Source organism: Oryzias latipes, chromosome 1 (assembly GCF_002234675.1).
Source record: "Oryzias latipes chromosome 1, ASM223467v1".
Taxonomy (NCBI): Eukaryota; Metazoa; Chordata; class Actinopteri; order Beloniformes; family Adrianichthyidae; genus Oryzias; species Oryzias latipes.
The window spans coordinates 9,019,938-9,036,192 of record NC_019859.2 but is presented as its reverse complement, the minus strand read 5'-3'; the positions used below and the strand labels follow the sequence as shown (position 1 = coordinate 9,036,192).

Sequence of the window (16,255 nt, the reverse complement as noted above, 5' to 3'; positions counted from 1 at the left end):
GGACTAAAAATATTTCATCTTCTGACCGCAGAGTTATCGACTGTTTAAATTACTGTCATAACGGAGGCAGAAATGTCTGGAAATTTACTGGGAGCTGGTCTTTTTTTTACATATCTTTTTCATTTTAATAATTCAACAGTGAATTACAAGTTTAAGAATCTTGGACGAACAACCTTACAAAAAAAAAGACAAATTACGGGAGCTAGTTAATGTTGTTAATGTCAAGTTAATGTCGCACTGTTGGCCACAAAGAGGAAGTGACGTAAGTTTGTACATGTGGTGAGAGTTTGGGTAGCCATTGCTGATCAGGTAATGACAAGCCACTTTCTTTATGCCTGTCATCCTTCCTCATTTGTTTTCTTTTTTAGCTCACCTCTTTCCCTCTTCTGTCTTTAAAATAGGCCTCACCAGGGTGCTCAATCAGCTGAAGCCAGTGCTTTTGTGGCTGCTCTGAGCGGGATACCAACCTTAATTAATTGGCTGCTTTGTCCTAAAGGCAGCGGGGCTACCAAGCTGTTGGAGAAGGAAACAGCAAAGGAGCTGGGACCACTTTAATGTTTTCATGCAATTGTTCGAAGAATTTCACGCTAAAAACAAAGCAAACAGACTTTGTCCCAGTAGAACTGAATATATATATATATATATATATATATATATATATATATATATATATATATAATATTGCATTCTACTTTAAGGGGGGGGGCAGGTATTGGGAGAGCTTTTGTAAGGTGACGTTGAGAGAAGGAAAGAAACGGCGAGAAAGTGAAAGCCCACAGCCCCTCACCCCACTCTGTGTCTTATCTGCTATAACAAATGAGTGATGGATTAACCTGGGATCACCCCTGGCAAATTGAGATGACCCCCCTCCCCCCACACAAACTTTACCCTCACAGAGGGCTGCATTCCACTTCACACAACCAGACACATGGACACATGCATGATTCATCATGGCTTCTTTTTTCTGCGTCTGTAAGAGTACGATACAAAATAAAATCAAAGAAAATAGGATTATTTTTCTCTTTTTAGATTTGGATATTACTGCAAAAAACATACAGACGCAGATTCCTGTTCTTTTTAATAATTAAATTATTAGACTTGTCAAAATATATGGGTGTTAATCGTAGATAATAAATTACAGAAGAAAACATTTTTTTTATTCGTGTTAATCTAATTTTTAAACTATAACATTATTGTTTCTGCATTCAAGTTGCTTTAAAATAAAATTCATTTTTAGACTTTCACTTGTTAGGCTTTGAACCGCACCTTGGCTGATGACTGGCTTCCGGTGAGAACAAGGTGAACCACTGCTCACGTTAAGACGCTAAGCTATAGCCAAACTATTTGCTAAATGAAACTTTACGTGTCTGTTTTATTTGACATAAAGGTTTTAATAACACGTTAATGGTGAATGGTGAAGCCCATTAAATCCTTTCAAGATTAAACTCTAATAATACAAAAGATATTTCTATTAACTGGTACATCTAAAAGAATTAATTTTGTGAACGTTTTTATCATTTTTGTCAATGAAAGCAGTTAAACTCATATTGTCTACTCTCTTTACACATAGATTTAAATGTATTGCTTCTTTTTTCCTCTGGTTTTGATAATTGTTGCTTAAAGAATATAAAATAAAAAGACAGTCGCAAAAAATTTGAATATCATATCGAACCCATGAAAAAAGGGAGGTTTTCAGCTCATGTCAGACTTTAGAAAACTGTTCATTGTTATGTGTTCAATACTAAAGTAAGTGCTCCTACTGTTTTTGATGTTTTAAATTTGAGCACTCTGGACCTGATCATAATTAAGTCATAATTCATTAATAAGTCAAAAATTATTGCATGACAGCACTAAATTTTATTACAATTCTTTTCTGTGATGCTGGTGTTGGTTGGCTGACTGCGACATTTTTGAGCAGCCGTGTACGTCTGCTTCCTTCTGAATACTCCTGGAAATTCATATCAAAGCTGCCTGTGACTCTAGGCTGCATGGACAAACGGTCAAACACACAAAAACAAGCATGATTTTAAGAGGCCTCCATTACCTCAGAGTGCTGCAAACCCCTGGTAAACAGCCATGCACAGACGCACACAAAGGCAGACACACAGCCTGCACCATGACTTATATGGGAAAGACACAAAGTTTGTTGATAAATCACTGCCAGCTATTCACCAAGAATGCAGAAACGGACACACAGGAGCAGCTACTGGGAAAGTATTTTTTGTCTGACGGCAGCTGAGAGTGTTTGACGCACAACAAAGTTGTTTAACTACGTTGATCTGTCGCAAGTGCTTTAAAAAATGTTTTAATGTGAGTCACAGACAGTGAGTATTAACTTGCATAAGAATAATGGAAAAAATTTGTGTTTATTCATCATTTCCTTTTGATTTAGTGATTGAAATTGGTCAGTCCAGCTTGTACTGTCCAGTTCCAACCTAAAAAAACTTTCTGCCTTTGAGGCAAGCTCCAGCTGTTGGCAGTTCATGACGACAGCCCTGTGCCACAGTAACAGCGGGGGGCGCTCTGATCTGCCCAGCAGGCTCCTGTATGGAGATGTAACTTCATCCAGCCATTAATCATCTGTATGGTGAGTCTTAAGGACCTGCGCGCTGAGCTCACTGCGCTCACACTCGTGCTAGGTGGTCCTGTCGGCGAGCAAAGCGACCGCTGCCAGAGAGGTTTTGCCAGGACTTTCACCTTGAATCAAAGGCTCAGCTGCTTCATGTGCAAAAGGCCTCCTTTTGTTTTTTTCTCTCTCACACACATTTAATTGAATGTTATTGTAGAAGGTGCTGTAGACACTTTGCCTAAAAAGATGTGAAAGAAAAATGTGACTGGAAAAGGTTTGGTTCCTTTTGGTAATATATTTATTTTGGGCAAAGGCTTTACTTTTACTGCTCAACCAATCATTTTCCTTATTTCTGATTGTTTTTGTTCATTTAGCTTTTTGCTGGGTGCAAACACTGATCCCGGTAGCCTGATGGCTCACTAAGGTCCCCTGGACTGGTCCACAGCAAAAGCAAAATGCATTTTTTAGAAGCTGTCACGTTTCCATAAAACATATTCTAAAATAATTTGGGCAAAATATTAAAAGTGTAATTTTATTTTAAATTACTGTTGCTCTTCTGCGTGGACTGACTTTGGGTGTATTCAGACTGGAAAAATCCTTTTTTTCAGATCGAGTCCCGAACCTTGGGTTTGGTCTGTATTCAGACTGGCATCAAGCGGACGGTTCTGTTCTGTTACATTTTCTCATCTATGTCTGGTAGGGTTGTCCAAAAACATTTTTACCCAGAACAAATACTTCTTAAAAAAATTATTTATTTTTCTGCAAGCCAAATGATGGTATAGTCCATTTCTCATTGAGTGAAAACATCCAGAAAACTTTCAATGAAAAACACAAACAAAAAAATGCCTGAAAATTAAAAGCTCAAAGCTCAAATGGAAACTGATTAAAACTGTCATCATGTGGCGACACTGGCGGGAGTAACAGAGACACAAGGTTCTAACAAGGAACAAAAATAAGCTTAGTAGAAAAGATTGTATCTCTGGTTCTGCTCCATTGAGTTTGACTAGGAGCTGCAGCTAAATAAACAGCTGACAGACAGTGTCCATGATGAATCACAGAAAAAATTTGATGTTTCCCAGTAGTTCTTGTGGGTTGAGAGCTGCAGAGTACACTGGTGGGTTTAGCCATTTTGGGGCCCAAAGTGGAAAAGGGCAAAATGCCCCTGCAGATGTTGTTTCGAGCCTTTTTCAGTCTTTCATGCAACCTCTTGACTGGTCCAGACATTAGACCACAATGATGTCCAGAATCCAGAGGACCGAATGAAAATGAAAACGAAAAACAGTTTAGTAATGCATTCTCTAAGCAATCTGGTATTTCTTCATGATCAAGAGTTTGACATAGAGTACAGACCAAAAGTTTGGACACACCTTCTCATTCAAATGAATGGGAAGGTGTGTCCAAACTTTTGGTCTGAACTGTATACAGTATGAACTTTTTGCCCACTCATAATCTGGCAGGGGTTGGTCAAAGCAATAAGACGAAACAATTAGGTCAATCATGTCAGAAGAAATAAAAAAGTACAGTTTCCTAAATTCTGTTAATTGTTTCAATTCTCCTATTTTCTCCTTCTCATCTTTGCTTTTTTTTTAAATATATCTCACTTTAAATTGTATTCTTGTTTTCACCCTAAATATGTGAACAAGCAGTTTAAGTGATTATGAGTAGAGGGACTTACCTAGAACTTTCAACTCAAGCGTCAGGTCTTCTCAATCAGCTTCATCTACTGTTTCCTCCATCCAGGTTGTGATAATTTCATGCTTTGATTCTCATCATCTCAGTTCAAATCTCTTTAAAAAGGAAAAGTACAACATCTAAAAGCCGCAAGAACAACTCTTTGTTTTGGCTAGTCTTCGAGTAACACTATATCTTTTTTGTTTTTTATTTGGTTTTAAGGATGTTTATGTATGACTAAATGCAGTTTAGTTTGTCGATTGTTAGTAGTTTGAGAAATAAGCAACAATTAGCTTTTTGTCATTCTTCTTGTCACACAAGCAGCATAGTTTTACTGTTGTTGTTTCTGGCAGTTACCTCCAAGCATAATGAGAACCTTTGACAAGTTTGGTTATCGCATTTTCCCAGAATAACTTCAATAGCCTAAAATGTTAGCGTAACATTTTTTTCCTTTTTTATATTCAAATTGAGTGGCTAACCTGGATTGTGTCAGAAATTCATTCACAGCTCACTATTTAGTGCAATATATAGGCATTCGCCATTTTGTCTGGGTGTCTGAATCTACAATTCCAAAATCTAGTCCCCTGGCAATTTCCCAGGAGTCTCTGTGAAAAACTATTGTACACCAATGCTAATCATATTGGCATGAAGAAAAACCACAATTGCACGATTTGCCGTTAGAAAAATTGTATTAAAATGTATTTTTTTATAATTCATCCAAGTTCTCATCAGTGTACTCATAAACGTTCTTTGTAAAATGTTCATATTAAATAGGTTTTTCTTCTAATGGGTGACGTCAAATTTCGGTAGTAAGCATGTGTCCGAATTACATTAAAACTCAGGGCGCTAGAGTCTTTTAGGGGTTAAGTAGTGAGGGTCACACATGGAATAGTCCATTGTTCTCAAGTGATAGGGGTGCTTGATAATTGATATTGATATTGATATTTCAAGAATCTTAATTCTGTCTGATAAAAGCTAGGAACCGGATAATGATAAATCATGTAATAAAATGGTTACGGTAGAACAGGGGTGGGATTATATAAGTTCGCTTCCATCCACTCCCTTTCAAGCAATGTTTATTAATATGTCTAATTATACTAAGTTTGATTAGTTAATGCATGAATGTATAACTGATGATTGTATTGTTGTGTATTATTCCTATTTGATTGCTTGGAATAAACCATTTCAAATCAAAATCAAATAATCGTTGACATTGGAACAACAATGCCAGTTAATTTTAATTCTTCATAGAATCATTAATTTGGTAAGAAAATATAGTATTGCATACTGTTATTAAATATTTATGATGGAGAAATAGATTGAGACCCCTATGTAATCTACCTTTAGCGACTGGTGAACATCATCGTTTTTCAATCTTACATTGGTGGAGGGAAAAAAATTCATACAATTTTGCAGCAAACAGTCAGCACTGTGTAAAAGAATTTAATTAACAGCATAAATCATGAAGGAAGTGACAGAGAGGCGCGGTGTACGTCGCGTTCACACATTATATATGAAAAACTGGGGCCTGGCTCGTGAACACAGAGTGATCATGTCTGCTGTGGTTTATATTTTTTTGAAAATTGAACACTTTCCATTACTCAGGAACTTCTCCCTTTCAGTTTTATCTCCCCATCTCAAACACACACACACACACTCACACACATTCATTCATTCATTCTGCAGTTCAGTGCCAAAGCCACAACAAACGGAGATGCTCCCTCAGCTTTCACTGTGGCATCAAGTCACCAATTAATTCATTAACGGACGTCTCTGTGGGCGCTGAAAAGCCTCCAGGCCTGGACAGAATTACTGTTTGCATAAACACCCACTGGCACACAAAGTCAACTGAAAGACACGCTTAGCAACAGAAAGAAACTGCAGAATCAAAATAGAGCAGAAAGAGATTAACAGGTAAATGTAAAACAATAAAAGGCAAGTAGGAGCAGAGGCTGAGAGGAATATGTACATCTTAATTAATGTTTATCAGTTTATATGTTTAACTTTTTACCTAAATTTGCCTCATTCAGCTAAAACACAACCCGTTTCCTACAAGTTTTTTGTAGGAAAAGAACAAATGATTTTTATTGATTTCCATGACTAAATTAACTCTCTGCCTCTGTTTTGAGGAGCAGCTCACATTAAATAAAATGACCCCCCCCACACACACACTGCAGGTAAGCAGCAGTAAAACTTCGAAGTTTTTGGCCTGGTCAGATGTTAAACAAAAAGCAAGCACAGTCCATGCAGAGTGCTGGCTCCACCGAGGGTGACGAGAGGAAATGAGTGCAGGCCAGAAGCCAGGAGAGTAAAGAGATCCGGCTTCAGAGCAAACCGTTTCTCTCTGAGAAAGGAAGACTGAGGTCACACTTCTGGTCTGAGCAGAAAGACCAGCACACGCACACATGTGGACAGAGACACTGGTTTGAGAAAGTGTGTTCACACTGCAAGCAGAGTCTGGCTTCAATTATGCGGTGAAGCCAAAGCAATGAAACAAAACCGCAGTCGAAAACCTGCTCAGTCTGCCCAAGGGCCGCTGAGCCGAGATCCACAGGCTGCAAAACTGACGGCTTTTGATGCATGACATTCGGAGCCCTAGCTTTCATAACCCCAATAATCCATAATCAATTATATATCTGCACTTGAGAATAACCTCAGAGAACTAGCAGATCATTCTGGAAAACTGTTTCAGATGTTTGTTGAAGTTCAGATTATGAAAAGCAAACTTGCATTTCTCCTCCAGCATAAACCCACACTCAAACTTTCTCAATCTTTTCTTTATTTTTTATAAAAAGGAATATAAAGACTTCAAAAGAATTTATCTGTGAGAATTTATCTGTAAAAAAACTGGAATTCTGTCAAACTTGAAGGACTTTTTAAACAGTCTGCATGACAAGCAACAACAAGCTCCAAAATTCCTGCTTAAAAATGCTGCAGCCAAGTGCTGACAGTAACAACTTGAAGATCTGAGAAGCTTCCACACATTCTACAGCATCTGCTTTATTTGTCACAGCTATTGCTTTCATTTTTTTGTGGCTCTGCCAAAACATAAAGGGTGTCATCCAAAAATTAAAAGAGAAAATTTGACTTTTATATAAAAAATAATCAGTTTATCTAATTCTTGCTATCACAAATTAATTACTATCAGAAGCAAAACAGTTGAATCTGTTTTATGTCCTTTTACAAAGTGAAATTCCCATCGGATGTTTATATTACCGATGTACACCAAAGAAAAGTTGACAGAAAAAGCATTTATCTGATTGAAGGTTAGGAGGGGATTTTTGCTCTTAATGTGTGTGTTACAAAAAGCAATTTCAGCAGAGATACTTCATTTAAGTGTGCCTTACTTCTGTTTTGGTATCTTTTTCATCTGGATGCATCAGAATGTAGAAGTGCAGGGCGCTTGTGGCCTGGTGATTCTTTCCGTCTGCTCCTGATTCACAACGACTTGAAGAAATACTCAGATTTTAAGCTTAATTTTCTTAATATGTCATCCATTGTGAAAAAATTGCCACAAGAACATGTTAAAAACACACACAAAAAAACTTTTTATTTGTTTATCAGAGTTGGTCTTAAAGCTTAGGAACTTTAAAATAATTTGTCTTTGGTTTTTCCAAATTGTTGCTACAATAAAGTAAAGGCTGAAAAGGAAAACATCTTCCCGTACCCTAACTTCTGAGGACCAAAGCAGCTGCTTATCTAGACAGGACATTTTGTATTTGATTTTTCACAAATTGTTTTAGTGCAGAACTTCCAAAGAGTCTTTTTAACCTCCTCCTCCTCACTCACACAGCAGTCAAGCATTGCAGGGAGAGTACAGTGAAAACACAGTAAAAGCAGTGACTGTAGTGACAGAAACCACTTTTTTAAAGTTGAACAAGTCAAAAATCTGCTCTTTCTAGAACTTCTTAAAGAAATACAGGACAAGTTTAAGTCATCTGTTGGATTAAGGTCTGATCACATCATTCTGCCCCTCTCTTGCAGCTTCAGCATCCGTTTGACCAATCCCACAGCAGCTGGTGAGTGAGGAAAAAGTGTGACTCAAAGGCTTTGTAAAAAACAGTGAGAGCTTTAAAATTGGTGCTGCAAGAGAGAAAATTGCTTCCTCTGGTTTTCACAGTCCTGCATGTGAGAGAAAATGTCAATAAAGCAGCATTGCTTTGCACGGATCATCTGCAATTTGGCTTTCACCCTGGATGCCCTTCCAGACCCTGATCATCTCAAACCTGCTACCTGCCTCACAGCAAAGGAGGCCAATTAATGAATTAGCAAGCGGTCTAACCAGAGTTCTGGTGCTCCAGAAATGTTTTCCTTGTTCCTTTGCTCTTGCTGCATGTGAGCGTCTGTTCTTACTGCCTTTTTTAGAGATCAGCTGCAGCCCTGCATGCTGCACACTCAGCCTCGCTTACAGAATGTGCCTCCCCAGTGTTCATCAGAGACATACAGCAGCTCTATGACTGGGAAACAGAAAGCAGCTAAGTTGTCTGGACTGGTACGCCGCTTATTTATGGTCCTGGTTTATAAAACCAGTTGTAGACACTGATACAAAATCATGAGAAGAGGTTTTTCAAGAATTTCCCCTTTTACACTGAGGGATGGAGATCTGAAAAAAACAACTTTGTATTTTAAAAGGAGGTGAGGTTTAACAAGAAAATGCAGGGCTCTCTGACCTTTTATTTCCAGCTTTGTTTCTTGCCTGAACAACACATCCTGCTTGCAGTTTTAAAGATGAAAACCTTGTACTTCAGTGTCTCTCAGTGGAAAAAACGTTGCTTCTAAGTCAAGGATCGTCTAAACTCATCTGATGGAACCAAACCTCAACCAGAGAGCAGAAAATATTTCACAGCTGTACAGCATTCTACTCTATTTGGGTCACGATTTACATTTCTGAAAAATGATGAAATCAGAGCTGGAGTTTGTTTTGCACCGTTATGGAAAGTTGTAATGTGGAAAAAAAAATCAGCTTGGGCATATTTTAGGTTTTTTTATTTTAGCAAAAATTCTGAAACATTTGCTCCCGAAGACCTTAATTGTGAGATTTGTAGAAATAAAAAAACCTACAGTTCATCATGAATTAAGTTATTTAAAGCACTAAAACATTCTCACATTTTTTCTTCGAACCATTTAAAAAAAACTTTATTATAAACAAACATCAACGTAAGATGTAAAAACAAATCAAAAGATTGGATTTTCTCCTCTTTTTGTCTTGCACTGAAACATTTTAATTGAAGTGTGCCGGCTTGTCTGCATAATGTTTGTTTCTGTCAGTCAGGTGTTCTCAGACAACACCTGGAAGTCATCAGGGCACTTTCTGTTAAATATATTTTGATAAAGACAGAAAAAAACAAGCAGGAGATCCATCATAGCCATCACGCAGATGATCTCGGAGTATATACAGGTCTAAAATTATCCTTTGGACACATGAGGAGGCATGCTCTCCCTCTTTTCACATCTCTTTTGGTGCAGCTGACTTTGGCTCTTGTTTTAGGATTATAAAATCACTGCAATGACTAAATGCAGAAACTTTCTCACCAAAATCCTAAACCCTGGGTGTAGACTCCCAGGCTAAAGGGCTTATGTTGCATGTTTTCCATTGCCCCTTGTGCTATCCTAGGCACTTTAACGTTGGGAGTTGGGTCATCTAGACCCACTAGACAGTGCGCTGAACCATTTTTCTTCAATGATTTGTGATCTTCACTGGTGTCCATGGATTATATGAAATCTTTCCACCTTTATCCACCTTTTTCATGGTAGGGAGAACACCTCAATGTAAGGGTGGGGTCATCTAAGATATCACAAGGGTTAAAGTAAAAATGGTTTAAATTGTCTTTGTTTTTGTTGGTTTTTTGCTCAAGGACATACATTTTAAAGTACTGGAAGTAAAAGAAAGGATTTTAAGTTTTGCAACGGATAATGAAGCATTTTATGTGACTTTTTGAGACATTATTGAGAGAAACAGCAAAGATTGGGTAAAAGATATATAACGTGAAAGAAAGTCACAATTACAAGCATTAGATTAGGATAAAATTGTCTTTTTCCTTCAAGAACAAATGTAATGTTGCAGTTAGGGACTATTAAAATCCTCCTTTTGCCTGAAATTCGTCCTTTTTTATTTTCCACTTTTGTTTTATTTCAAATACTTTATTAGCAGCACAATATTGGGAAAAGGGTTTTAAAAATCTAATGCTGTTCATATGACGTTAAAAAAAGGTTATGGGAGGATTTTTGAAGGTGATTTTGTTTTTATTTTTTTGTCCACGCTTTTCCTCAGCCTCACTCAGCTCCTCTGGAGCGAGCTGAAAACAGATTTGTCATTTTCCCACCTTTTCTGCTGTTGTTAGGCGGGACGGGGAGTGCTGGGCCCACAATTCCCACACCAGCATACATCTCCTTGCACACGGAAACACTTTTTCAATGCACACTTTCTTAATGAAAGCCTGGTGACATTCTCAACTCTCACACTCTCAGGGGGACCTTTAAACTTGTCCCCCTTGATCCAACAGCACCAATTTAAAGAAGTGGGATTTATTTTTCCTTCTCTTTTCCAATATTTTTGCAAAGAAGAGGGGAAAGCGCAAAAGGGAAAGGCCAAGCAAACAAAGTTTTGTTTGATTTTTTTTTTAAAGGAAGAAAAAAGTAGCTTTAAACTAAATTTAATTTAATGGAAAAAGCTTAAAATGTTTTCACCAATTTGTGCATCAAGAGGGATTACAAGTATTTCCACCTTAACAAATGTTAATATTTTGGGGAAATGTTAATTTGTGCATTAAAATGTACAAAAAAAGGCCTCATCTGAAAGAACATGCAGGCTTGAAGTGGTCGGAGAGCTAAACTCTCCCTTTAGGCTCTGCTTAATTGTGTGTAATTCTGAGTGTCGACTTTTCAGCAGCGTGTTTTCATCTGCCCCAAAGCCTGTCTTCACACGGCTTTGGATGAAACCAGCAAACAGAAACCTTCTTAAACAGCTGCCACGTGACCTGATCTGCAGCTGTCAAACGCCACTGAGCCGCCTTCACCTATCAGACCTGTGGCTGAGAGAAGATTTCAAGAGCCTGAATGGGCTGGAACGTCGCTCTGACTCTCAAGTGTTCCCGTCTCTCATCAAGCACCTCTCTGCTTTCCCCTCTCTGTAGCTGTCTGTCATCACCACTTATGCGGTGCACCTCATCCAACTCCCTGATTACTGTAAGTCTGTTGTGTTACTGCTAAGTGTAAAAGCTTCTCTTCCTAATAAGTTACGAAAAAAATGAAAACAATTGATATTAATAACTTCACAGAGTTCCGAAAAGACCAAACAAGCTAAAAGGAAGAACTTTTCAAATTTTTTTAAACCTACTTCTCCTCCATCAAACACAAATACTATATAATATGATGTAAAATATTTTCTATCTTTTTCCTGATGATTTAAGCAATTAGTACAAAATTAGTAAATTGCTAACAAATTAGTAAATACAAAAATCTTTAAGCCAATTTACTCAAAGTTGCCCAATTTTGTCTGTATTTTTTAGAGCTTGTTTCATAAAAGTCAAAGTTGCAATGTTTTTATAATTTGAGTCTATCAGCTCATCTTTGCTACATTTCTTTCATGAAAACAATGCAACGTGTTTTTTTAAGATATTGATTTACTTTTTGATTGCAGGCCAACCTTTTCGCTGTGCATTTTTATTAAGACTGTTTAGATTCAGCAGTGACTTCCAAAAAAATACTCACCGATGATGCTTAAGTATTTGAAGTATTTCTAAAATAATTGATAAATAAAAACGTAACCTTCAAATGTTATAGTGTTTTGAAAGCTAAAATATGTTTTTAAATATTAAGAACATTTTTTTATTTCTTTGTGCAGGTTTTATTATTAGTTAAAGAAAATGGGGCGCATTAATAGAATTATTCATTTTCCCCTATTGACAAAACACAGAAGTTGCGTTCAGTGTCCGCACGGAAAAGCGCGTGCACTCACCCACGCACTCGTTGGCCTCCCTGGCCGTGGCTCTCTGCCACGGTCTGTCGTAGTGGAACGGCTTGCACCTGTCGCACTCCGGCCCGGCCGTGTTGTGCTTACAGTCGCACACCAGGCTCCCATCGCGGTCCTTCACGCACCGTGACGCGTGTCCGTTGCACTTGCATCTGCCCCCGACCTGCAGGTCCGACACGGCATAGAAGTAGGAGTCCCGGGCCAGCTCCGAGTCGTCCTCGTTCTCGTCGCCGAACGTGTGCAGGCGGCTGAAGACCACCTTGATGTCCGTGGCGGTCACCCAGTCCTGCAGCACCGGGGAGTTGTCGAAGTCGTGCGCGGACGGTCTGCCATCCAGCGTGCTAAAGGCGATCAGGCCTCCGGTCAGAGGGTACATGTCCGTGTGGGAGTCCGTGCACACGGCTTCCTGCTCGTTCTGCTTGGTGATCACGGCCCGGTTGGGCTTGTTGTACATTTTTCTGCACTGCGTGGAGTAAAACTGGAAGGGCACCCAGGTTTTGCCATTATCCATGGATTTGTAAATCACCATGGACTCGGGACGCGGGGAGCAGAACTGCAGGCTCACGTAGGTGACCTCGAACTTCTTGCCAAGCGACAGAGTCAGGGTGACGTTTTGCGGGTACTGGATGAAGTTCTCGGACTGCCAGCAGGTGAGGTTGTGCGGGTTGTTGAGATCCGTCAGGTATGCGGGTGGGTGATACTTCTTGGGGTCGGACGCGTCGCAGCTGTGGCAGTTCCTGGTCCTCTCTTCGCCCTTCTCCGCGGATGTCACCACGCAGTAGCGGCTGGGCGTCTTCCCGCAGGTGCTGGACACCTTAACCTCTTTCCCGAAGGCGGCGTTGACGAAGTCCGGGATGCAGCGCCGCGGGTTGCCGTGCTCGTCGTAGCAGGGGTCTGGAGGAGAGGTCTGGGCCGCGAACAGACCGATGCCGTATCCGCCAAACGCGCTCCGGCACCACAGGGAGGCGGCGAGCAGCACGGCGTGCACGGCCCTCATCATCGCAGGTCCCGCTGGAGGAGAAGACCGGAGGAGAGAGGACAAGAGAAAAAGACAGGAGGACAGAACTTAGCGCAAAAGGTTTTCAAAAGTAAAAACATCACAGGCAAGTTTAATTAGGCAGAAACCTTTTTAAATGTAACGATTAGAAATATTTAAACTCACCTGGAAACAATAAATAATTCAAATCAAAACAAAACACTTTGATTGGCGCGCAAAGCTCGTGCGTAAAAAGAGGATCGGCTGGATTTCAGAGTCGTTCATGTCCTTAATGCAAGCCCCACTCCTCATGCAGGTCTTTTCAACCCCCTTTCTCCTTCTCCTCCGCCCTCTCACTTTCGGATCTTGCTTGGCATCACTTGAGGGAAACTCATTCCGAGGGGTGACACCAGGCGGAACAAGGACGTCCACTGGTGGCGCATCGGGAGACGGACGTGCGCAGAGACGCAATCGAGCATCTCCGGAGGGACCAGTTTAAATGCTCTTCTCCTGTCTCAGCTACACCTGATTACTTTCTTATGATAAGTGCAACGCAAAATGATGAAACTGAGTGACTGGAGGAATCAGATCGTGAACAGCCATGTGGTGTCCAGGAGGAACTTGCGCGTGGCGGCTGCAGAGCAGCAGCTCGCGGGAGTCCGCAGATAATGACACTAATGCAGATTTAACTGTATCTTTAAGCACTTTGCATCCCTCCTGAATTGTGGCTTTCCCTTGAAGTCCTGCAGCTGTTGTGGAAGACCTGTTGCATGTCAGCTCCACATTTACAGCGCCATCTGGCGCTCATAGTTTAGCAGGAGGCTACATGTCGTTCAGACGTAAACCACAAGGGGGAGCCATCACCCACTTTATTTCCATTAGAATCACTTCAAAATGAATTCCCTCAAAGTGAAGCATATATGATTAGCCTGAGGATACATTTTGTTTTTGTTTATAAATATGTGTCTCTTAAAAATAGCAAGAATATGTTTTTAATTATAAATTTACTTTTTTGAGGACACACTAAGTGAAGAGATCAGTTTGAATTGAACACATTTTATTTCAAACCATATTTTTGTAAAAGACTCTTCAATAAATTAGGACAAAAACGTGAATTAAAATAGCATTATCATCATGTTTGCTGTTTTTTAGTTTCCAGCTTTTGTCAATAAAGCTTTTTTTTAGTCAGACAAACTGGTGCAGCTGTCTATCAACCTGCTTTTGTATGTTTTTCCTCTGAATGCTACTGTGTCAACATCTCCAAGAGTTTTTTTATTTTTATAGATTTCATGAAGGCTTCTTTGGAATTGTCACTTATTGATGCAAATATGTATTAAACCACTTTGACTCCAAGCTTACCTTATTGTAGCATCTACATGAAAGAAAAAATCTAAGTGAATGTTGTGTGGGTTTTATAGCTGGGGGAAAAAATTGAAGTTAAATTCTAAATCATTTTGACAATTTTAAAGTATTTAACTGTCAAATTACAAGCACAAAAAGAACAAGTTCTGCCTTGACTGGACTTTTGTGCCCACTGACACTTGATGCAGGTTTTTCGCCAGTGCTTTAAGCACCACTTAGGTGCTTAAACCGGTTTAGTGACACAAAAACTCAAACATAGCCATTGATTTATTTGCTACTGTATTATTTTTGCCTGGGCAGCATTTACAATATTTTGATTGTTGCCTTCTCTAGTGCATTTTTATCAAAATACACCTTTAAGATGATGATAATGTTTGTTTTGAAGTTGAGGTGCAGTTTCTCATAAATAACATATTATTTAATGTTATTTGAAAACCATGATCTAATATAAAAAGATAAGTTGTTTGGACAGGATGTTCCATTCTTCTGAGTTTTTCCCTTCATCTTGATAAAGGCAGATTTATATATTTTTTACTCCTCCACAGAACTCCCACTCTTCTTTAAAATTTTCTGTCCTTTTTTCCAATCTGACCATGAGTTAAATTCTACTTTATTTTATTTATTTAACCTTCATTTTACCAGGAAGTCCCTTGAGATTAAATCTATTTTTGAGAGAGACCTGGCTAAAAGTGAAACTTGTAAAGTTGTGGTCCAACCTTATGTGCAGATTTAGAAGACCATTGAGGATTTTCATGACCTTTCAGATATTCCTGCAACTCATTTACAGATTAGCATCTTTGTTTTTTACCAAGTTAGTGGGGGATTAATCAAGCGAGCACAGGAAAAAAATCCCCTTTACATTTTGAGCCCACAGCCTCTGAAAAGCATATAAACAGACAAAATCTAGTTTTAAAGTGTAAAAAAAAACGTATTTTATCTATATAACATTACAAGCACATATAAGAAATACTATTTCATTTTATGTTCAATATCTTGCAATTACTGTTTAAAAATGCCCTCAAAAACAATGAATTGACACAAATGTGAATCTTTTTCAGAAGAAGTGTCAATTAGTTAACCATGCAAACAATATTCTTAATATCGCTAATTTCAATACCCAAAATGAACACACCAGATCGAAGTATGATAATTAGTCTCCAGCTGTCGACAATTTTTGCAGACCTTACTAAACTTCAAAAAGGCGAATTAGGAGAAAACACGCACAAAGGTTTTTCTTAAAAAAAATGGAGAAAGAATAAAAACGTTTATGCAGGTAATACAGATTAGAGTGTGTAAGAAAAACACGCTGAAGGTGTCAGTGCAAACATAGTGTAAAAGCAAAATGAGAAAATAAACTAGAAACCCGCAAAAGAAAAATACAACAACTTACTGAAGAATTGAGAAAATGCTAATTTGAAAGAAGAAACAAAAATCGATCCATCCGTTAAACCCCTTTAGGGGTAACAGGGTTACTGAAGCCTATCCAGTCACTGTTGAGCAAAGGCCGGGTACACTTTAGAAAGGTTGCCAGTCTGTCGCGGGGCCATACAAGCTCTCACATTCACACCTATAGGGAATAATTTGGAGACCCTCTCTATTTGGAAACACCACTGAACCTATGAAGTATTAGTATGGAGGAAATGGTGGGAGGAAACTGGAGAGTCCTGGGAAAACCCACACATGCACATAACTTTATTATAAACAT

The 16,255-nt window shown here is 38.9% G+C and overlaps 1 protein-coding gene across 2 annotated transcripts in view; it reads right to left on the bottom strand.

Annotated features, from left to right (window-relative positions):
- The window catches only part of LOC101155405 (netrin-1), a 69,657-nt gene extending 55,147 nt beyond the window's left edge, over positions 1-14,510 (bottom strand). The window contains exons 1-2 of one of the 2 annotated variants that reach the window (XM_020699728.2): positions 13,375-14,510; positions 12,198-13,223 (exon numbers count right to left, since the gene is read on the bottom strand). In XM_020699728.2, the coding sequence (XP_020555387.1) occupies positions 12,198-13,212 (1,015 nt within the window). In that variant the 5' untranslated portion in view covers positions 13,213-13,223; positions 13,375-14,510. The remainder of the gene's footprint in view (positions 1-12,197; positions 13,224-13,374) is intronic. The other variant, XM_004065783.4, reaches the window with a different exon arrangement.
- Positions 14,511-16,255: the final 1,745 nt, after the last annotated feature.